The sequence below is a fragment of the Arachis hypogaea genome, chromosome 13 (assembly GCF_003086295.3).
Source record: "Arachis hypogaea cultivar Tifrunner chromosome 13, arahy.Tifrunner.gnm2.J5K5, whole genome shotgun sequence".
Taxonomy (NCBI): domain Eukaryota; kingdom Viridiplantae; phylum Streptophyta; class Magnoliopsida; order Fabales; family Fabaceae; genus Arachis; species Arachis hypogaea.
The window spans coordinates 3,034,931-3,059,417 of record NC_092048.1 but is presented as its reverse complement, the minus strand read 5'-3'; the positions used below and the strand labels follow the sequence as shown (position 1 = coordinate 3,059,417).

At 33.5% G+C, this 24,487-nt stretch overlaps 3 protein-coding genes and 1 long non-coding RNA gene across 9 annotated transcripts; 1 reads left to right on the top strand and 3 right to left on the bottom strand.

The window, feature by feature from the left end:
* On the bottom strand, positions 1–2,723 carry LOC112736468 (uncharacterized). Its single transcript, XR_003168760.3, has 4 exons — positions 2,572–2,723; positions 2,422–2,476; positions 2,189–2,345; positions 1–281 (listed from the first exon to the last, which is right to left on the bottom strand). It is a non-coding gene; the product is annotated as an uncharacterized lncRNA (long non-coding RNA).
* A 3,887-nt stretch (positions 2,724–6,610) lies between these two features.
* On the top strand, positions 6,611–8,857 carry LOC112736465 (high affinity nitrate transporter 2.4). The gene is made up of 2 exons (XM_025785938.3): positions 6,611–7,710; positions 7,926–8,857. Exons 1-2 carry the CDS (start codon positions 6,626–6,628, stop codon positions 8,602–8,604), a joined length of 1,764 nt encoding a protein of 587 aa, XP_025641723.2. The 5' UTR covers positions 6,611–6,625; the 3' UTR covers positions 8,605–8,857.
* Positions 8,858–9,186: 329 nt separating this feature from the next.
* LOC112736467 (uncharacterized) lies at positions 9,187–11,212 on the bottom strand. 6 transcript variants are annotated; one of them, XR_011870155.1, is made up of 5 exons: positions 10,729–10,939; positions 10,299–10,453; positions 9,864–10,026; positions 9,661–9,781; positions 9,187–9,405 (listed from the first exon to the last, which is right to left on the bottom strand). XR_011870155.1 is itself a non-coding variant. In XM_025785939.2 (5 exons), exons 1-4 carry the CDS (start codon positions 10,775–10,777, stop codon positions 9,694–9,696), a joined length of 447 nt encoding a protein of 148 aa, XP_025641724.1. In that variant the 5' UTR covers positions 10,778–11,212; the 3' UTR covers positions 9,187–9,405; positions 9,661–9,693. The 6 variants fall into 6 exon arrangements, 4 of the variants coding, with proteins under 4 accessions (XP_025641724.1, XP_025641725.1, XP_025641726.1 ...); XR_003168759.3 differs by having other exon boundaries at positions 9,864–9,971; positions 10,729–10,933; XM_025785939.2 differs by having other exon boundaries at positions 9,872–10,026; positions 10,729–11,212.
* Positions 11,213–13,643: 2,431 nt separating this feature from the next.
* On the bottom strand, positions 13,644–18,330 carry LOC112736464 (cell division cycle protein 48 homolog). Its single transcript, XM_025785937.3, has 9 exons — positions 18,094–18,330; positions 17,796–17,961; positions 17,157–17,385; positions 15,853–16,619; positions 15,444–15,665; positions 15,274–15,345; positions 14,892–15,173; positions 14,317–14,676; positions 13,644–14,165 (listed from the first exon to the last, which is right to left on the bottom strand). The coding sequence occupies exons 1-9, from the start codon at positions 18,120–18,122 to the stop codon at positions 13,872–13,874; spliced, it is 2,421 nt and encodes an 806-aa protein (XP_025641722.1). The 5' UTR covers positions 18,123–18,330; the 3' UTR covers positions 13,644–13,871.
* Positions 18,331–24,487: the final 6,157 nt, after the last annotated feature.

The following is a 24,487-nucleotide window of genomic DNA, read 5'->3' as shown; positions in this document are numbered from 1 at the left end:
TTAAATATCAAAACTCAAGACTCGGCTCGCGAAAACAAACCGGCTTGAGCACATAAGCATATAACATATATAAGAGAACCCAAAATAAGTCCAAGATACAGAGTTACAGAACCTATTTCTCCACAATAACCTCTAAGAGGAAGTTAATACATCAATACATAAGTAGTGGAGATAAAAGTATCTACATATATAGATATATGCAAAATAAAGTCCCAAAGACAAGGATATCCGCTATCAAAAGCTTTCAGTATGCTTCAACGAGGTGCCTCACCGTCCTGCATCTAAAAATCACAAAATATGTATGGGATGAGAACCGGAGGTTCTCAACATGGTAACAGTGCCCACATAACTAACATATAAGGTATCGGGAAAGCCAAAGGCAATCCTAGAACTTCCGACAATAGATTCAAATTAAACTTAAAACTAACATTTTAAACCATAAACAGAGTGAGATATCTAAGGATTCTTGGTTCTATCTAACTTCCTAACTTAACCCCTAAGCTCTTCATCTCTTTCTCCAATTCTACGAAACACCGATACACAGACAGATAAAGCAGACAAGGCAAGCACAAGTAGATATTTAAATATAGCAAATATAGCAAATAAGCATAGATATTCAAATAAGCAAACCCAAGTAGTGCAAACCAAACAAGTTACATAAATGCATATGATGTATGTCTTTTCTACTGGTCGTGAGCTCACGTGTCGGTTACTTTGCCAGAACTCGACACATCCGGTAACTAACCCGGATATCGTCCTCTTGAAAACCGGTGGCGGTACACCACCACGAAACCCACCATTGCGAGCGGTACACCACCACGAACCTCGCAAGATCTTCGTCAATTGGAAAAACAACACACACATGTGGACAGTAAACCACCACGAACCCCACACAACATTCTCTTTTAAAAACATGTGGGCGGTACACCACCACGAACCGCCCCACATACGTCTCAACAATGGGCAAGTGGTAAACCACCACAAATCTTGCCAGGTCAAACTCAAAACAATTTCATATTTAAACCTCTTTCAAAAGACTAAGCGAATCATTTATTAACTAAATAGCACGGCAGAATCTCAAGACTTCAGGGAAGACAACAACCAATCTCTTTCTTTAAAATTATTAAACTTATTGAATCATAATTCCTTAAAATGTAGTTCTGTAAACAAACTCAAAACATAAAACTTTTCTTAATAAATCAAAACTCAAAACATATTTCGTTATTTTTTCTTAAATAATTCAAGTAAAGTGACATGATTCTTAAATTTATAATTTTCTAAATAACATTTCAAACAATGTCTGAGATTTTATAGAAATTTCGGCAGCATCTTCCTAAAACTTGGACTTTGTCACTCTTTTCGGGTCCTATCCAAACCATTTTCTCAATTCCTTTCCAACAGGTTCAAAACCAAATCATTTTTCCAAATAAACATAAAATTCAGGTTTCCAACTATCAATTCATTTGCAATGTCAAATCGCTTCCAAAGTCAAATCATTTTCGATAAATCAGCAAAACTAATTCCAATCATTTTCAATAAATTATTATCACAATCACACCAAACTCAATGAAATCAACGAAATCCAAAAATTCAAATAGTTCAACCCAGTGAATTACAATTCAACCACCTAACTCAACCACACTAACAACAAGTACTCTTATATTCATTAATCCAATCAACAACTAACTCCAAACACTCCTCAACACACCATATTTTCATTTCACATCACACCAAATTCACATATATAATCACTTCCACATAATAATTCATTTCTAACAACAACAAAAACCATATCAATAATTCATATATATATATATATATATATATATATATATATACTTCATCATTATTATCATCGTTACATACATCATTATTTATCTCTACCAACATAATACCAATCACCACAACTCTTCTCAACATACTTACTTTTTATCTTCACCAAGTTATCAATATAATAACTTAAGTACAAAACAACAGGTCAATAAACATAATCATTATCATTTACCAACCTTCACATATAATAATACACATCACCGTCTCAACCAAAATTTCATCATTTCTAACCAATATACATTTTAACTAAATCTCAATCACCAACCACACCAACAATTTAACTCTTATCTTACGGTCAACTAACCTACGTTTTCACGACACATTATATTTTAATTATGAGAAACCGAAACCATACCTTAGCCGATTTCCCGATAAACCCGGAACACCTCTCTTATATACCACACCCCAAGTTTTGAAATCCTAGCTTCTTTCCAAGCAAAATCCAGCCTCCAAGGTTTGATCACAAGCTTCCCAAATTCTCAAATCGACTCCAGTCAACAACCAATTTTAATCTAACAACACATTTATCATCACAATCAATGTAAAGCTCATTAACTCAATATTTCAAAAGGGTTTGTAGGTGCTTACCTGACCCATAGCTCTAATAAGCTAAACTCGACAATACCCACAAGTTAATTTGAACCTAAACACCGAAATTAAATAAAATTCAACATAGATTCTCATTGAATTTCAAAATTTGAGAAGGAGAGTTATGAAACTGAGAAGTGGGTTCCATACCTAATAAAGGACTGCACTTTATAGAGCTCGACGCTGCGGTCGCGTGGCTGCAAACGGTGTGACGATCGGAGCTCCGGATTGAAAGTTACGATGAATTGAAAATTGAAAAAGGGTTAGGTTTTGATGGCTTCTTCAATCTCTCTTCTCGGTGCTGGAAGGGAACAAATGAATGGAGAAATGGCGGAACTGAAATTATATATGTTGGGCCTTGTGCTCGGTTTGGATCCAGTCCAATCGGTTTGGTCCGTTCGACCCAATAATCTTGGGCCGAATTCTTTAAAATTAGTGTCAAAATTTTTATTTTAATTAGCTCTACCTCATTAAACTATAAAATTATATTTTCTAATTTTCTTAATTAATAATTAATTTATTAGCTAATTATTTACTAATTTTGTGAGTTTTACAACATCCAAAACTCAACGGCGTCTTTGAAAACCCAGAGAAATCATCCTCCGCCGCCGTTCATCCACGGCACCGTCCTCCTCGTCCCTCATCCTCGACGCTGCTTTCCTCCACCTCGGCGCTCATCCATAACGTCGCATTCCTCTCCTTCCAAGCTCATCTTCGTCGCCGGTCTCTGCCCGCACTCTCCTCTTCTCGCGTCGGTCTCCTCCCCCTGCGTAGCTCCCGCACGCCGCGCTCCTCTCCCCGTGCAGCTCCGTCACGCCGCGCTACTCCCCTACGCAGCTCTGTCATGTCGCCTTCCTCCTCCACGCCGCTTCTCACTCGGGCTGCCTTCCTCCTCCAAGCCGCTCCCCTTGCGCCGGAAACACTCATCAGGTATTTGGATGTGGCTGTGTTGATAATTTTTATTCACTATTCTGCATGATTTGTAGTGCTTTCTTTCCCCTATATTGTCCTTTTTTTATGTTAATAAACGTGTTTATGCTGTTCTCGATGGCTTTTTTTCTCGATTAATGAAAAGTATCATAATTTTGGATGTGTTTATATTGTTTTTGTTTTTTTTATTAATTAAAGTATAATTTTGGATATGTTTATGTTGTTTTTTTTTAATCTGGTTAATAAAAGGCTGTATAATTTTAAATGTGTTTTATGTGTTTTAGATGTGTTTATATTATTGTTATTTTTTTAATTCTGGTTACTAAAAGTTGCATAATTTTAGATGTGTTTATGTGTTTAATTGGAGCCAACTGAGTTTGTAATCAAACTTTCGTGAAAGAATAATGACATTCTAGTTTTGGATGTGTAGGTAATTTTTTTTCACTATTCTGTATTATTTGTAGTGGTTTGTCTTTCCTTTCTTTTTTTTTCTATTTTTTTTTCGATTAATGAAAGACAACATAATTTTAGATGTGTTTATATTATTTTTTATTTTTCTCTCGATTAATGAAAGGTAACATAATTTTAGATGTATTTATGTTATTCTTATTTTTTTTTCTGAATAATCAAAGGCAACATAATTTTGAATGTATTTGTGTTTAATTGGACCAGCTGAGTTTATAATGATATTCTAGTTTCGGATGAGTAGATAAAATACTTACATGAGTTTTTTTTATTTGAAGCAGAGAACTTTGCTATATGAGAGAACAATATGGTCTCTAATAAAGAGAAAGTGTGTGTGAACGAGAGATTGGTGATGATGACGTTACGAGAGAGGGAGAAAATAAAGAAAATACTTTATTATAATGATAAAAAGTTAGAGATTTTTTAGTTGTTAAAGTTTAAAATAAGAATGATTCTTTAAAAATAAAAAATATGATTAATTAAAGAATTAAAATAATAAAATATTAAATTTAAAGACTGACTAAAGACTAATTTATATTGTACAAATAACATTTCTCATTAACATATATACTAATTCTTATTTGTATTTAATTTATTCTATATTTGATAATATAAGTCTTAACGAGAAAGAGTACATGTATGTACATCTTCCAACAACATTATTGTTGTCCATTATGTTTCAAAGACTGATAAATAAAAAATTGATCGATACAAGTTCGTATTAAAATATATATCAATGCTCTTATACATGATGACGAAATGAACAAGCTAAGCAACGTGTTGACCTTGTAAAAAGAGGTTAATTTTAATACACTTTGATTATAAAAAATGACAAATCTATATTATTAATTAATTATATATTTATAAATTTTTTGAATTAATGAGAAGAAAACAATGTTTCTATTAGTTTATAAATTTATCAATATGGAATAATTAGCTAGATAATTGAATATTGATTTAAATGTAATTAATTTATATTATTAAATATTTTAGTTGGTATAATATTCAATCAAATTCATCCAATCTTTTTATTGGTATACTGCTGAGGGTATACAAAAAATAAATTATTTGTATATTTTGTGAGTATAAATATCAATATTATGTAGTTGTACTATTACAGCAAAGCTCATTAGTTTTATTAACTATGACAAGTGGTACGGAAGATTACGTTTAACAATAATTCAGCAACTCTAGGAGCTCATGAAAGGGTATAGTTTAGGTTGTCATCAGATGTTGATATTACTTTGATTAATACTAATTTTTCACTTTAAACTACGCACAAAAGTCCATGATCCATTAGTTGTTATATATGAAATTATTTCTTTCAAAAATAGAAACTAAAATTATTTTTTTTAAAATTTAAACTAATAAAAAAATTTTCTGACATCATATCATAATTTTTTTTTAAAAAAGATTTAAATTAATAAAAAAAGCATATCAATAATTATATACTTATATCTCTAACATGAGGTTCATCATTATTAGTTTTAATTTGATTATTGATTTGTTTCAGATAGTTTGCTTTTTTTTTTCCTTTGGATAAGGATATAAGCTAAGTAGTACTCGTACGGCATAAATAAGCGAAATAATTTATCATCTTAATAGATTTTCTTAAATATATATAACTTTAACTACTAAATAGATAAATATAATTAATTATGTTTAAACATATTGAAATATTACAAGTTATGAGTTTGAAGATAACATTGCAAGTGTACTTTATTCATATAGTGCTGTTTATCCAAGTGTGACAACATTTGACTTTATCACTTGTTCAAATTATTTAAAGCCGAGTTTATATATATTTGATTCACTTATATTATTGTTGGCAACTTGATATTAGATGTTGCCTCTTGGCAGCCAAGGCATTTGACTTGGGATACGATAATTTGGCAGTAATTGGCAAAACAAAGCAAAGTGATGAGATCAATATTGGACTCTAATAAAAATATTGTATAAGTCACTAGTTCAATAATAATTCAAAAAATATATATAATTATTTTTAAAATTTAGAATTTATAATTTAAGATATAAAATTAAGAGTTTATATAATTTAGCATTTTGATTCCAGAATAAAATAATATTAACTAAAAAATGGCAAATACTAACGCTAGTTACATCATATATATATATATATATATGAGAAAGTCTAGGGGCCGGCAACTTTTGTATTTTGTGGCCAGCACTTAACTATCAAATGAAAAGTGAGTGATCTCCCACCATTCGATTTAATCTTATACCATTAAAAATACTATTGATGGTCAATTGATGGTTACAAAACACAAAAGTTCCTTACCTCTAGCACTCTTCTATATATATTACTTCTTTGTTTTTCTGAATACTGCCACTTGCATGCGAAGTTGGGTACTACTTGTTAAAAGAAAAAGAATCATGTGTTTAAGGTGATTAAAATGAAAATTTAGGAGTAATAAATTTGATGTGAAATTGATAATTGAGAATTAATATAAAAAAAGTGTAAGGAGTCAGTATTTTTATTAAAATTTGATCGGTACTTAATCAGTAAAATAAATAAATAATTTTACATCATTAAAAATATTAATAATAACTAATTAATAATTACAAATTATAAAACTTATTGATCCTAACATTTTTTGTCGTTAAATAATTTAATTGATTTGACTAAATTTTTATTTGATAATTTTTAAATATCAACTTTACCTAAATGTTGAATGAACCTGAATTTCTACCTTCTCTCAAGTAGTTAAGTATATGTCCGTGTACCAGAGAATCTCCATGTATAGGTAGCTAATATTACGTCATGTATGTATATGAACCTTTGGGATATACAATGGGACTCTCTGCGGCGAAATGTGATGACGTAATTATATTATACTACTTTCTCCAACCCTCCATTGTCAACGCTTTCTACAATATAAATACCCTCCCCATTCCTTCACACTACTTCATCCATCCATTCTCACTCTCATCATATACATTCATTTACATAATGCCTGAAATTGAAGGATCTCCGGGAAGCTCCATGCATGGAGTCACCGGAAGAGAACAAACCTTCATATCCTCCGTCTCATCCCCAATGGTTCCCACCGACACCACGGCCAACTTCGCCTTGCCCGTGGATTCAGAGCACAAGGCCAAAGTCTTCAAGATCTTCTCCTTAGCCAATCCTCACATGAGAACCTTCCACTTGTCATGGATATCATTCTTTACTTGCTTCGTCTCTACCTTCGCCGCCGCCCCTCTCATCCCCATAATCCGGGACAACCTAAACCTAACCAAGGTAGACATTGGCAACGCCGGTGTTGCCTCCGTCTCCGGAAGCATATTCTCCAGGCTCACAATGGGTGCAGTTTGCGACCTCTTAGGGCCGCGATACGGCTGCGCATTCCTTATCATGTTAACCGCGCCGACTGTATTCTGCATGTCGTTTGTTAACGACGCTGCAGGATACATAGCGGTGCGGTTCATGATAGGGTTTTCGCTTGCAACATTCGTGTCGTGCCAGTATTGGATGAGTACAATGTTTAATAGTAAGATCATAGGGTTTGTGAATGGAACTGCGGCGGGGTGGGGGAACATGGGTGGCGGAGCCACCCAGTTGATAATGCCGTTGGTTTATGAGGTGATTAGGAAAGCTGGGTCAACTCCATTCACTGCATGGAGGATTGCTTTCTTTGTACCCGGTTTCTTGCATGTTATAATGGGGATCATGGTGTTAACCCTAGGACAAGATTTGCCTGATGGTAACCTTGGTAGCTTGCAAAAGAAGGGGGATGTTTCCAAAGACAAATTCTCAAAGGTGTTGTGGTATGCCATCACAAATTACAGGACATGGGTCTTTGCCCTTTTGTATGGTTACTCCATGGGAGTTGAACTTACCACTGACAACGTAATTGCCGAATATTTCTATGACAGGTTTGTAGAGCAGTTTTACACGTATATTGGTGGAAATTCAGGTGCAGTTTACTTCACATAAAGTTGATACTGAGAGCCGTTAAGTAATTTGACTAAATTTTTATCAAACAGATATTAACTTCACGTGATAACAGCGTGAATAATTATCTAAAAATATCAGCGCATCAAAAATAAACTCATACACGAAACTAATAATGAATGAAATTGTAGTGCAGGTTTAATCTGAAGCTACACACAGCTGGAATGATAGCAGCAACATTTGGAATGGCAAACATCATAGCACGGCCATTTGGTGGATACACATCTGATGTTGCAGCCCGGTTGTTCGGAATGAGGGGCAGGCTTTGGGCCCTATGGATCCTCCAAAGCCTTGGCGGTGTGTTCTGCATATGGCTGGGGCGGGCCAACTCTCTGCCAATAGCCATCGTGGCGATGATTCTCTTCTCCGTGGGAGCACAAGCCGCATGCGGCGCAACCTTCGGCATCGTCCCCTTCATCTCAAGAAGATCCCTTGGAATCATCTCAGGGCTCACCGGTGCAGGTGGCAACTTCGGTTCAGGGTTGACTCAGCTGGTTTTCTTCTCAACGAACCGGTTCTCGACGTCGGCGGGGCTGTCGTTGATGGGTGGCATGATTGTGGCATGCACTTTGCCGGTGACACTGGTTCATTTTCCTCAATGGGGTAGCATGTTTTTCCCTGCTTCAAAAGATGCACAGAAATGCACTGAAGAATACTATTACACTTCTGAATGGAATGAAGAAGAGAAGCAGAAGGGTTTGCACCAAGGAAGTCTTAAGTTTGCTGAGAATAGCAGATCTGAGAGAGGAAAGCGTGTTGCATCTGCACCAACTCCACCCAACACAACCCCTACCCATGATAATAATAATGTCTAATAATAATAATAATAATCAACCAATTCAAGTTGAAGAATCTCAGGTTCTTTTTTATTTGATAATTTTCCACCTCTTATGTGATTCTTGCACATAAAGTTTGGGTGTAAGGGAATCTGTTTTTTAGATTAGGTGCTTCAATTTGTGGTGCAAGCATATTTGATATAATATGTATTAAAAATAAGTTGAAAACACAGCTGATGCATTTAACTTGATATGAAATTAATAGATGAAAGCTGTTAAATAATTTGATAAATTTGACTAAATTATTATCTAAAAACTATCAACTATCAATTTTATATGAAGTTAAAATTTTTACCTAAAATTGATATATAAAAAATAATGAATAATATATCGACCATGTAATTTTGAATTTTGGTGTACATTAAGAAAAAAAATGACTGCTCTTACTAAGTTATTTTTATGAAGAAAAATAATTTAATATATTTAAATAAGCTATTATTTCTCATGCTCATTAATTTTAGTATCGTTGAGATTGAATATTCTGGCGTTGAATAATGTGAGAGCAAGTGGGAACAACTTATATAAGGTGACATTACCATCAACAATACGTCAACACAGATCTTAAGACTAACATTGTTACCAGTTTATTATGTTGATGATTCCTCACTTCAATTATTGGAGCTTATAATACAATAAAAACTAACAACTATGTTCAAATAATGCTTACAAGAGTGACTCATCTTCACGCAATCAAGCTTAAGAAAAAGAATGGTTAACCACTATACGTGTCGTTTGCTTCAAGCCACATTCTATAATTCATTCAATTCCAAGATTTTGGGACTGCAAAAAAACAAACGTAAGCGTTTATGTTTTGAGAAAAATGTTGAGAAGCAGAAACAAAAAGGTACCAAGTATGATGAAGACAAACACAAACTGACAAATACAAACTATATATAAATATAAATAAATGCGTCATGCACCAAGTTCAACACTAGCTTAATAATTTAACAAATACAACATATTTACACAAGCAATTGCTTCATGTAGAACAATACATCAAGTAAAATGCTAATTAGAAATTAACTAATCAGTTACCAGATTATGGTATCTGAATCTAAATCTTGAAGTTTAGTAGCTTAATTTGCCAGTTCCATCACAGGTTGAACAGGATCTGCTAGAAGAGCACTTTGTACAATAGCTCCACTTCTTTGGAAGCCTATAACATATATAGTTCAATAACTAAGCTATTAATTAGAGAAATTAAACAAGGGAGGTTAGAGGAGGAAAAACAATAGTACATTAGTACCCTGCTGTGAATCGAGTAGCCATGTTCTTAGCTTGTGATCTTGCCCTCTCTGCGCTTTCGTCCGATCGTTTCTTGAGCACGAATCCTTCTCCATTGCACTCTGAACATATACCAGAACCTCCACAATCTTCACAGACTTTCACTTTAATTTCAACCTTTAATAAAGACATTTGATTTTGATTTATACAAATTAACACTAGTCATATGAAAAAGGTAGCAATATAATGCAGCAACCATGCTATATTATACAAAAAAAAAAAAAATCAGCTACCAAATCAGCTAATCAAATAAAATATTTGGTGAAATAATATTTTTCATAGTGTAGTACACAATGCATACTATTAACAACTAACATACTAATAAGAATATAGTTATCTCTACTAATTAAGATAAGCATAATTATGTTTGGAAAGATTTGGTTACTTACCTGTGTTGAAGAATCAGAAGATTTGGTTCTGTTTACAAGAAGAGTGGCAGCTGCAGCAACAAGGGTTGCAGTAACCGCCACTGAAGCTGCTGTCTCAGGCAATGCAAAGGACACGGTGGATAATCTCCTTCCTTGAAATTGTTGTGACTTTCCATCTATTCAATCAAGGAAACAACAAATTGAGGACTATAATTCTATAAAATTCAAGACATAGGTATATCCATGAACCTTGAGGAATTCATAGTATGTGACAGCATTCAATTGAACTATGCAAAAGCAACGGCAGCATCATGAAAGGACATGAATTCCCCGTGACTTAGTTTTCAGAATTCTCCATTGAGTTTAACACATAACATACTAATTTTACATATAATAATAATAATTTTAAAAAAAACAATGAAGAAGAAGAGGAAGAAAATAATATCTTAACTGTTGGAGGAGGAGGGAAGTGAAGGAGGGTGGTGCATGACAAGATCCATTGAAGATAACTGTCTTCTTCTCTTGTGTTGTGTTCTGTTCTCTCCACCAACTATTACTCTCTGTTTCTCTCTCTCTCTCTCTGTTCTGCTCCCTTATCCCTTTGCCTCCTTTCCTCCAAGTCTAAGAAGAAAGAGAAAAGTGAAAAGGAATAAAACAACAATTTTTCTCTTAAAATTCTTATAAAATAAAAAAATATTCTAGTTAATACTATTAATTTATTTTATTAAATCTGATGTAATAAATTAAAATACTGATGTGGTAAGTATACTAAGAATAAAATATTAATGTGTTACTCTTTTTAAAATTTATTATGTTTTTTATCTATAAAATATTTTTTTATTATACAATTCACTAGTTGGTACTTATAAAGTTTTAGACTTGAAATAAGACATTTCTATTAAACCTTAACAAAGCAAAAGAGATTGAAATGAACCGACAAATATTTTCTTAGCTGGTGGAACTTAGAACAAAGTTTAAGTCCAAGGGGTGACATGGATCACGTGACCAAAGCAAATCAAGTCTTTAATCTTTGCCAACTCTTGTGATCCCTTTTAGTTTCATACTCACTAACGCTCCCTGTTAATTTTTCTCAATCAATTCCAATCAAACTCATCTCATTGTAAAAAATTACCAATTAACATTGTGAATAATAAATGGTAATGTTTTACACACCTTTATGACCTTTCACTCTCAGTAAATTCTTCTGGTAGATTCTAAATTCCTATTCCATTTTAGTTTGGGGTAGTTATTAATGTCACTATTGTTAGAGTGCAGGCTATTCAATTTCAGACCCAACTTAACTAATTATGCTCAGAGTTTCACATTTCACAAACTTGAAACCACACAACACAATCTATAAATACACACTGGCTTGCAGTTGAATAGTCTAATTCAATATCCTCTTATGTATATCATGACTTTAGTATTAATAATTGCAACTTTTTAGGTGGAAGATTGTTAATTATTAGGGTAAGTTACATCATATTCAACCACTTCTGAATATTATGGATACATTAATGTCATATCTTTTTTTCAAAATATTAGATAATTTAAAGCTTAAGAAGTTAAAACTACCACTCCGGAAGAAGATTGATGAGACTTGTTTTCCTATTAGGCCACCAAACATTTAAATGAGAGGTAAAGACTATGGTGTTGTTATTCACTATTACACAAGTTTGTTAATTGGATTCAATTCTAATAAATGACAAAACCAGAAACTAAACACACATAAGTCAGCATTATAGGAAGGCTTAATGAGTTCCCCAGTTACCTGACACAATCTCAACTATTTTTCATTATGAAGTCAAGTGGTTTATCTCTTCAACTATTAATTGTAATAAAAGTTGTCTAACACTATTATAACCACTGTGAAAACGGTTAGAGATATAATCATTCATATTTTTCTCGTATATGAAATTACAATGTTGTTTTGTAAACAACAAAAAAAGGAAGATACAACTTGGATTTAGGGGCAAGAACAGGAACAAAAAAAATTGACTTGAGTTGTGGAAATAAGATGAAGTAACTCACGAGCATCCTTCCTTATTGCACAGATCAAAAGAGAAAAAACTCATTCACCACCTCTCTCTCACCAACTCACCTCCACCACAACACACAAAGTTATGTATCTTTGTACTATAAAACTTAGCTGTATCTGCATATATATCTGCATCCATCACCCTATTCACGAGCCCATTTAAGACCCTTTTGCTTCAAAAATCCACCTTATAAGCCTCTCACAATCCTCCTCTTTCTTCAAACAACACAAACACAACACTTGAAAATGCCTACTACTACTTCTACTACACATGTTTCTTTTCTTGTGGCCCTTTATATCTTCTTCCTTGCACTAAATTTTCTATGCATGAGTATGGCTAATGCCTCAAGGGTGATCATTCCCCGCAGCGCGCCAAGCACGGTTACTAGGCCGATGTTCTTGCCTGAAGAAGAAGCAGAGAGTACTCTTGTGATGCCGGATAAGCGAAATAACAAGAATGTCTTCAATGGGAGACAAGTGAGTAATTGCTTGCCGAAAGGGTTTCGCCATAACTCTGCTCCAAGCAGATTTGTGAACTATGATACACTAAGCTGCTCTGGAATAATGCACTCAAAGAATCCTTAAGCTTGAAGATATGATCTTGTTCAATGGAAGAGACTTCAATCACTGCTTTTCTTATATATGGTTTTTCTGAAGTTGGAACATGAGAAAATAGTTGTGTCTTTTTGCTTTGCTTGGCTCATGGATGGTGCCTTTTTCTTCTTTCTTTTCTTTATTATATATTTCAATTTTGAGTGATGTGGATAGGCAAGATGATCTTAAGTTTCCTTTTTTCCTGTTGTGTGTATAGAATGCTAAGATATGTTGGTCCAATATTGTGAAGAAAGAGTATGATAAATATTTTTTTTAAGCCATTACTATGTGTATGGCATGCATATTGTCCTAGCTTGTGAATAAGAATTTCATGTAACTAAAATTCATACTAACATGAGTTTTAGTATTTAAATAAAATTATCAATCACCAAAATTTTTATATCCATTCAAGTAGGTTGAGGCTACATTGTTTATAATGATGAATTATATAAAATGAATGGCACCCAAAAGTAGGAGCACACCAAAATCCAGAGATTATAAAATGAATATCAAACCGGTGTTCAAAGATTTAATGTTAAAATAACCTGTCTCATGGAAGTATAAAAAACATAACTTCAGAAGAATTGAAAATATGTTAGTTCTTTATGCAGAGTAGTTTCTGAATCATAATTGGTAGTTTTAAGTTGGTGATAATAAAATATAATCTCTAACCAATAAGATTTTGTAATCCCTCATAGCGTTGTTTAATTAAGTAGCCATGTATAAAGACTGAATTTCATGGTAAAGTAGCAATCGAAGGCATGATTATCTTTTAACATGATCAGAATTTTTCTAACATAACAAAAGGACCTGTATCTGAATTCTATTAAAACTGGTAACAATGCAGGGTTAATCTATAAGTATGTGAAATGCTAAATATGCAACAGGTTTCAGCAGTTTACAAACGCATCTTTTGACCTAAACATGTGAGACTCAAATACATCATTCTATTATTAGAGAATCTAACTATATAGATCATCTTCATCAGCACCACCAGCAGAAGTTGCAAACGGGTCTGCAGATCCAGTGGTCCTACTTCCAGTCTCTGGAAACCTAAACTCGGTTCCAAACCCCCGGGATTGCTGCAAGGTCTGAGCGAATGACTGGTATTTGCGGATATCAGCGTCGCTCACACTCCTACGTGCATACTTCATCGACTCTTCGAAATGGCCTGCTTTGATCTCCGCAACTTCATCGTCCACATCCTCATCCATGGCCTCTGGGTTATCTCTCCTCTTCCTCTCTCGCTCCAAGTCCTGAATGAAACCATAAAAATATATAAGGTCAGGTTTCCATGTTGCTGTTTGAGTTATGGTTTCGAAGGGCAAAGAACTAAAGAGTAAAGCTTTACATCAATCCCTTCTCTTTTCTCCCTTACACTCCAAAAATCCAGACTCATAAACGTACCTTTTCTATGTTTTCTCTTATGGCATATTTGCATGCTCGCTGGCATATCTCTGTTATATCAGCACCACTGAAGCCTTGAGTATACTTGGCTAGTGCACTCAAATCGACATCTTTCGAGACAGGTGACTTCCTCATGCACGCCTTGAAGATCTGATAACGAGACTCCTCGTCGGGGAGAGGGATGTAGATCAATTGATCAAGACGGCCTGGCCGAAGAAGTGCTGGATCAATGATGTCTGGCCTGTTAGTAGCCCCAATTATGAACACAGTCTTCTTGGCAGACATTCCATCCATTTCTGTCAGAAGTTGATTCAAAACTCTATCGGCAGCACCACCAGCATCCCCGACACTACTTCCTCTCTGCAACAATGACAAAGTGATAAGCATTTGCGAAAATCATGAAGTTACTATCACATCCAATTCTTAGTGACACCATGGGGTCATTGCATTTTCTCCCAAACTTGCGTGAGCAACGGTAAGGCATTAAGCTTAAACGATAGAGTACAATTAGAACTAAATTCAATATCAAAAGGCAAACTAATATATCAAACTAGGAGCGAGCCAAAAAAGCAAACCTGAGTGGCGATGGAGTCGAGCTCATCAAAGAAGAGAACACACGGAGCTGATTGTCTAGCCTTGTCAAAAATTTCTCGAACATTGGCTTCGCTTTCACCAAACCACATAGTAAGCAATTCCGGGCCTTTCACACTTATAAAGTTAGCTTGACATTCATTAGCAATTGCCTTGGCCAACAAAGTTTTTCCACACCCTGGAGGACCATAGAAGAGGACTCCTTTAGATGGTGACATACCAAATTTCTCGAACTTTTCTGGGTGCTCTACCGGATATTGAACAGTCTGCATCCACAAAGGCAAGATGATTTCAGATTAAGAGGATATAGAATTATGGAACAACGCAAAATTACGTATACTAAAAATAAAAAATAATAAGTATGACCTCTTGCAGCTCACGCTTGACGTTCTCAAGGCCTCCAATATCATCCCAACTGACATTAGGCACCTCAACAACCTGTGGACAGAGGGAATTAGTTTGGAAAAAACAGAGGGACATACAGAAAGCCTAAAACTTGATAATATTCTAAAATGAACCAAAAAAAAACAACTAACAGTTTCACGTAAGGCAGATGGATTGCTTGTTCCTAGGGCAGTCTGGAAATGCTCATTTGTAACTGCCATAGAATTCAACACTTCAGCATCAATAGTCTCATCTTCCAAGTCGATGACATCCATTTTTTCCCTAATGCACTGCAGAGCAGCTTCAGTGCAAAGAGCAGCAAGGTCGGCACCAACATACCCATGAGTATCTTTTGAAATTCTCTCCAGATCAACCTACAGTAAAAGAATCAGAATAGTTGAACCACAAAATATTTAAGGATGTCAATGAATAAACTGGAAAAAAGATAGAAGTGAATATACAAACACTTCACAGATTGCAAAATTTGGATCCATACAAAAATGTAACCACATGGAAAACAACTTTAAACACCAATATAAGTTACAAATGCTCTCTATTTACCTCATCAGAAAGCTTCATGTTCTTGGTATGTATGCGAAGGACTTCAAGTCGACCGACTTCATCAGGAACACCAATGTCAATTTCTCTATCAAATCTACCAAACCTTCTTAATGCTGGGTCAATGCTATTTGGACGATTTGTTGCACCAATAACAATAACATGTGCTCGAGACTTCAATCCGTCCATAAGAGTCAAAAGTTGTGAAACAATCCTCCTTTCAACTTCACCATTTGTCTTCTCTCGCTTGGGTGCAATCGAATCAATCTCATCAATAAATATGATGGACGGAGCATTCTTTTCTGCTTCTTCAAATGCTTTCCTGAGATTGCTTTCACTCTCTCCGGCCAATTTGGACATAATCTCTGGACCATTAATACAAAAGAAGAAAGCTCCAGTTTCATTAGCAACAGCTCTTGCAATTAGTGTCTTTCCAGAGCCAGGGGGTCCATAGAGCAAAATTCCCTTGGGTGGCTTCACACCAATCGACTTAAAAAGCTGAGGATGTCTCAGTGGAAGCTCTACAAGCTCACGGATCTGTGCCATTTGCTTCCTAACACCACCCACATCATCGTATCCAACTTCATCCAGCCTTTCTTCATCCTCCCGTTTCACGGGGTCACCTTCACAGAAGATTTCAGTGTCTGGAGCAACCACACAATACTCCCCAGGATCAGTTTCAATGACCTTGAACTCTACACTTCTCATCCCTCCTCGGACAAGGAATAGATCTCCTTTTCTGACAGGACGATAAGCCTCCAAGAAATAAGCTTCAAGTTATAAAACAAATAATTAATATGTTAGTATACATTTCCATCACATAGACTTACACAAAACTAAAATAAAAAATTCCCCAGATATGTAAAATTCCAGCTTGAAATGCGTAGAATCAGGGGGAAAGACGATTCTACAAATAGATCAATGTGGTAAAATATCACAATATACAAAAGGTAGTCAATAGAATTATGCATTCATAAAATAGACAGCATAAGGTCCAGCCAGCTACAGAAAAAGGAGTTCCAACAAAAAGAAAGATAACAAGTCAACTCACTATAATCACGACAGAAGAGAAAAGAAAAACTTCAGAATATCGTTATGAATATCATCAACTCATGAAGCAAGGATCCAATTTTAAAGTTCAGCAATAAAGCACTTCAAAAAAATAAAACCATACTCAAAAGGTAATCTATCATATGGAGGAAAGTCCCAGAACAAATCAGAATTTACTACTGAAGCAGTCATAAGTCATAATAACTGAAACTATGCTATTCTCTGCAACATGAGAGCAAAGCAGGCTAGAAACTCACGTTTCAAGTAAGCATCAAACAGATTTCCAGTGACACCTTCGATAGTATCATCGATAGGCAGAATGTGGACTCGTTTCCCATACTTAACATCAGGGCACTGATGCACAGACACAACATCACCGAGACGAACCCTCAAATTGGACCTCACAACCTTGTTCATCCTGATTTTGGGCTCCTCGCAATTGTCATCAGCAAGTGCAATGCAAATAGTGTCCTTCCTTTTCTTTCCCTGCACCACAAATCAAACATCACAAACCACACAAGCCCCTGGAAGACATCACATAATAACACAGCACAATGACCAAATAACCCAGCACAGAACACCAAAATGCTCACCAAACAAGTCCAAAAACAATAAAAGTTTCAAACTTCAATTCAATTCAAAATAATAAGTTTCAGCATAATACACAAGCAGAGAACTTGAAAATTGATTAAAGACAAACACACGGAGAGGATTAGAATAGGTCATAAACCAAGTCCAAAGACACTGCCAAGTTTTCCTTTCTCCTTTTGATCCCAAAAACATTAGTATGTTTTAGCTAAACCCTTAAAACAGACAACACAATTTCTTCACAAAATACACGAAACCCATGTTTGGGAACTAGATTGCAAACCATCGAAAAGGTTCAAAGAAGTGACCTTGATGAGAATAGTGTCGCCCCGAAAAAGTTGGAGCTTTTCCATTGTCCGTGGGTGCATAGCCACGACGGAATTATCGTCGTTGACGGCTTCATCGACGACCAATCTGTTCGGAGACTTCTTGCGTTCGAGAATCGCGGTGGAGAAGTCCTTCTTCCCCGATTTCCTAAGAAAAGAAAAAGAAAAAAGATTTTTATTTGAATTTTTTGGGGCAAACTTAACCTGGAAACGAAAACATTAATAAGAGAAAAAGAAGTATTTTTGGGGCGAAGATATCTGAGAGAACAAGTTGACTCACGAGTCGGATGATTCGCCCTGGTGAGACATTGGCAATTTGGTGGAATCGGAAGATCAGAAAAGTGCAGCGAAAAGAGAAGAGAGTTGAGAGTTGCAGAAGAACAAACAGCAGAAGCAAAAACTGAATTTTTTTAATTTTATTTATTTTCCGATTTTTATCACTATTTATTTTCGGCTGGTTTGTTCAGCAAGAAAAATAATTGGGATAAACTTATAACTTTTGGACTGTTTTATGCGGATTAGTGGATTACGGGACAAGTTAATATATAGTGTGTAAAAGATTCTAATCTTATCTTTTCTTTATACAATTTAAATTTGATTTAAACAATTCTATTTCTAAAGTCAAATTATCTTTTTTTAAATTGATGCTTGCTATAGATAGTATTTGTTTGGGCGCCATTATTTTGATAAAAAAAAAGATTTTTTTAATAAAAAAAAATCTTTTTTTATTTTTTAGCGTGTTTGACAAATTTCTAGTAGTAAAAGTAAAAGCACTAAAAAAATAAAAAAAAATCTTTTTTTAGAAGCCGTAATTTATATCTTTTTTTAAAAGATTTTTTTTCCTTAAAAAAAATATGTTTTTCATATAATAAATAAACAAAAAAGTATTTTTATATTGTTATTTTTTACATAAGATACCCAAACATAAAATTACTTTTACTTTTCTATAAGATCTTTTAAAAAAAGACAACTAAAAAAAATCTTTTCTTAGAAGCTCACCCAAACAAGCTCGTATAAGTCTTTTTGGCGTATAAATTTATATAAATTAATTTAAACCCAACAAAAAATAACTCTCAATTTAGGGCTTGTTTGGGTGAGCTTTTAAGAAAAGATCTTTTTTCGAGTTATCTTTTTTTAAAGAGTGAATACCCCATCCGGCCCCTGACAATTATCTCGAAAGGACAACGAGGCCCCCAAGAAAAAAAAACACCCAATCCGGCCCCTGATAATTTTTTTTTGGGACTGATTAGCCCCTGTGCCAAAAAAAATAACATTAATTTTTTTTGGCACAGGGACCTCGTTGTCCTTTCGAGGTAATTGTCAGGGGCCGGGTTGGGTTTTTTTTGTCAGGGGCCGGATTAGGTTTTTTTTTTTGTCAGGGGCCTCGTTGTCTTTCGAGGTAATTGTCAGGGGCTGATTTGGGTTTTTCTCTTTTTTAAAAGATCTTATAGAGAAGTAAAAGTAATTTTGTGTTTGGATATCTCATGTAAAAAGGTCTTTTTATCGATCAATTATGTTTGGGTATAACAATATAAAAGTACTTTTTTATTTATTTATTACATGAAAAATATCTTTTTTTAAGGAAAAAAGATCTTTTAAAAAAGATGTAAATTACAGCTTCTCAAAAAAGATCTTTTTTTTATTTTACTAGTGTTTTTACTTTTACTACTAGAAATTTGCCAAACACGTTAAAAAATAAAAAAATGATCTTTTTTTATTGAAAAAATATCTTTTTTTAACAAAATAATGGCGCCAAAACATGCACTTAAGGAGTGTGTAAACACGCGCTTCCTCAACTTTGAATAGCGCAAAATGAAAAACAGTTCTTCTTTAACGTTTGTATTTCACGTTCTTCCTCCTCCTCTTTTTCCTCCTTCTTCTTCTCCTTTTTCTTTGTATTCTTCCTTCTTCTTTTTTTTCGGATTCCTTCTTCTTCTTCTTCACGTGTTTCATCCTCATTGTGATTCTTTTTATTATTGTTATTGTTACTGTATTTTTTTCTCATCCTCTTTTTATTGATTTTGCAATATTATGCATTTTTTTCTTTGTTTGATTTTTTCTCCTAAGAATAATTTTAAAAAAACGAAATAAGAAGATAAGGAAGAAGAAGAGAAAGAGTTTTGAATTATGCAGAACTTATTAGAATAAAAATACACCCAAATAAATATCTTCGTGTTATCCAAATTTGCTGCAAATACAAAAAAATATTTTCTCTAATACTGCATTTTTTTCTTCTTCTTTTTTTTTCTTATTTCTTTCTTTCTTTTAGTTAAATGAATGTAAGTTCATCATCTTTCAAGTAATTTTGCAGCATCATGTGTTTTTTTTTCTTTTTTGTTTGATTTTTTTTTTTATTCTTGTTAAGAGAGTAAAATAAGAAGAAACTTGAGAAGGTATAACAAAAAGAAAAAAATGAATAAAAAAGGAAGAAGAAGATGGTAATAATGATAAAAAAAAAGTAGTAAAAGATGATGAGGAGGAGGAAGAAGAGTTTTGAATTATGAAAAACTTATCAAAATAAAAATACACCCAAATATCTTTATGTTACACCCAAATATCTTCGTGTTACACCCAAATTTACTGGAAATACAGAAAAAATATTTTCTCTAATCCTGCATTTTTTTCTTCTTTTTTTCCTTATTTCTTTCTTTCTTTTAGTTAAATTAATGTAAATTCATCCTCTTCTAAGTAATTTTGCAACATTATGTGTTTCTTCTTCTTCTTTGTTTGATTTTTTTGTTTTTATTCTTGTTAAGAAAGTAAAACAAGAAGAAATTTGAGAAGATAAAACAAAAAGAAAAAGATGAATAAGAGAAAAAGAAGAAGAAGATGGTGATGATGATAAAAAAAGAAAAGCAGTAGAAGATGAGGAGAAGGAAGAGGAAGAGTTTTAAATTATGCATAATTTATCAGAATAAAAATACACTAAAAATTCTTAAAAATATACCCAAATATCCTCGTGTTACACCAAAATTCGCTGCAAATACAGAAAAATGTTTCCTCTAATGCTACATTTTTTTCTGAATTGAACCACACCTCAGCCACTTGATTTGATTCAAAACAATAAAAGGAGGAGAAGAAATTCCAATGAAAAAGAAGGAGGAAGAGGAGGAGGAGGAAGAGGTGGTGTTGATGACGACGATAACGAAGAAGAAGAAGAACGTGCAGTAACAAGAAGAAGAAGAACGTGCAGTAATGGCACGAAACGCGTAAATATAAATGACTTGTAAAGACGTGTATGGATAAAACGCTTGTATGTGGAGAATAATTTTTCTAAACTTGAGTTAATAAGCATATATTAAAAACTCAAGTGTAGTCAACTTTATGTGAAGTTGATAATCGTTAGATAAAAATTTAATCAAATCAATCAAATTATTTAATAATTATTAATTATCAACTTCACATAAAGTTAACTACACTTGAATTTTTACCTACTTATATTGATTTCTAAAATTATACTAATATGGCAAAAATAAGGTCAACTAACATGATCAATAATGATAAGTTAAAACTTAAAACACTAAATTGAATACATCAAAATTTTGTCGACTAAAATGAGTTAATACTCAAAATGGCTACTGAAATTTGACTTCCGATTCAATTTATTCCTCCCATTTTCAATTGACCTAAATTGTAGTTTAAAAGTTTAATATGTGATTCAAATTGGCCCCTCCATCCATTTTTGTCATAAAAAAAGTAACATGACACGTTTAATTGACACATGGCACCTAAAATGTAACAAAATGACATCGTTCATTAAGCAAACTCTCGATTGGTGATTCTTCTTCTTCCTCCTCTTCCTCCTCAATTTGGCACTCTCTCACCTCAGTTCACCGTCCTCTCGCCTCCATCGTCGCACCTCTCTTCTCAATCTCGCCTCCCTCTCACTCTTTCACACAGTCACACTCACAACCACGCCGCCGCGATTCTCCTACTCTCGTCGCGACAACGCCATCGCAAAGCATGCTCGTGGAACCAACTCCAACATCACCGCAACACCAATACATGTGAATCAAAAAGTTTTGAACCGATAGCACCCTATCAATCCCATTCTTCAGGGTTTGACTGTGGCACTTTCTCCCAAGTTGAAGGCAATCCATCTTAATACAGAAATCAATTAAAAGCACAAATGTGTAGTTGTTGAAAAAAATTATTATGCAAAAAATAAAAGAAAAAAATCAAGAGGTTGATGAGGAACGTGGCTATTAGAATAAGCCTAGATCACGGTATTAGTATATAAAAGTGTCTAAAGCATCGTTGAAGTGATGAAAAATTAAAAGGGAATAAAACGTCATTGCATAGGTGTGCGAGGCTCAAAAGGGTGTGTGTAATGCGGGGGTTGCGAAGGAGGGCGGTGATGGTGAGGAGTGCCTGTATTTAGAGGAGATGGCATGTGGTGTGGCACGCGGTCTGTGGTATCGCGTTGAAGGAGGAGAGTGTGGTTGTAGTTATGCTGGTGGCAAAATATGAGAAAATGGAGAACGATGAAGATGAAAATGAAAAAGAAGGTGAAGATGAAAAAAGAGCGGTAATTGAGTGGGAGAAAAGGATGCTTCAACGAAGAAGTTGTAGTTGTTGAGATGAAACTCTAGCCATTCATTTGGAGGTTGGCATGAACAGTTTGATATTTTGACCATTCAATCTTTATTCTCTGTTTAATTAAATGTGCAATATCATTTTTTCAATAACAAAAATAGACCGAAGAATCAGATTGAGTCATACATTAAAATTTTAAAATATAAATTAAATTATTTAAAAATTAAAAAGCTAAATTGAATTGGAGTTCAATATTAACTCTACTAAATTGAAATACGAATATAATTTCGTACGTCAATTTGACTAGTAATTCTCAAAAATTAAATATGTATTATAATGAGCTAATTTTTTTTTGAATAAATATTCAACCCTTTGAACTTGCAAATCCATATTCTTTTTTTTTTTAAGTCTTATTCTTTTCAATATTTTATTTTAAAACAATTTGCTGTCCCGTTGCGCATTTTGGGCTAATTTTTCTTACATTTGCGTTTATCTGTGATGGACAACAATTCCCTTGGGATAGGCCTAATTCATGTTCTTTTTTGTCCTTGTGAATTAGACATGGGCTCACCCAAAATTCATGGTTCAAAAAGTTTATGTCTTCAGTCCAAACAAACAAAAACCGTTATTGGTCCAGAATTAAGAATAAATAACTTCCAGTCCAAAAAACAAATAAATAAATAAATTACTCATTTCAAATTTTTTAAATATATTATTATTATTATTATTATTATTATTATTATTATTATATTATTATTATTATTATTATATATAAGTTTCCATATTTTCACTATGATTGCAAATCTGAAATCTCCAACAAATGAAGATTGTTATCCTTTTTAACTTAAGAAACAAGTCTTGTATTGAATAAACGTCTCCAGTAAGCATTCTACTGCAAACTATGATTAGAATGTTCATGATTATGCACGATGAATGCTATCAATTGTACCCATATACCAACGGTTATATGTTTTCATTATTATTCATTTCCTTGTACACAACTCATATAGCACTTAAGCAAGTGACCCCTCAGAGAAGAAACTTTTTCATTAAGATCACATTTATATGATGATTACTTTTTAGTTGTCAATGTAATCATTATTGAACATTATGGTATACAGTAACAGAACCCTCTATTTACTTTTGTCAACAAGATCTGTTGTTATCTGTTACGTGCTTGCTTCAGCCTTATATATAATTTATATATTTCAAGCATTTTTCTTTTTGACAAATCATGCTATGTATGTCAACTATTTGAATTATTCGTGTGTTCTATTAAATAGGAGTTAAGAGTTCGAATCTTATCATATGTATATAATAATCAATTCTTAAATAAAATTTAAATTTGCGACGGATTAATTTTTAATTTGTCAAATCCAGAAATACCTAACAAAATCATACTATCGTCAGTCAATTCATTCGATTAAACAGAAGTCAAGAATTCAAATATTACCATATGCAAAATTTTAAATAAACTCATATTTGCGACGAATTGATTTTTAACGAGATCATGCTATGTTTTGTTTTCCTTTGCATTTGTCAAAGTTGAACAGTTATACACTTTCTTTCATTTCTTTTGGCTTATTGAGTTGTCTTCCAATAAAGTAAACTATTATAGTTTGAAAATTGATAAAGAAAAATATATTAATTTTTTGGTCTACATAAAATTAGTGATTAGTGACTTTAATTTTATAAATATTTCATTAGTTTGAAACACCAAAAAGTTTTAGAAGTAAACAAAATTAGGCTCTATCACCATTTTCATTCTCTTAACCTCCACAAAATTAGGAGCAAAACCATGTCCATTGTGTTGGTTTTATGTAAGAGTTTCTCCTTTCTAGAAAAATATATTTTCTTAAATGCATCATCCATTCAAAGTTTTAATCTATATTTTTAAAAGTAAGCCTTTAAATTGAACTGTCCCCACCACTTCCCTCCACCCCTCCCCATAAAAATTATAATTTACAATCCATAGAGACACAAATGAATGATACATAAGTACATACATCACTTTCACATCACACTTGTGTTATCTGTGTTTGATGAATCCATTTATATAGTACATAGTTCATGCTTTCTATTCTAGCCTCTAACATTAACAATACTATGCAAAAACAGTTATTGTAATTTTGTTATTA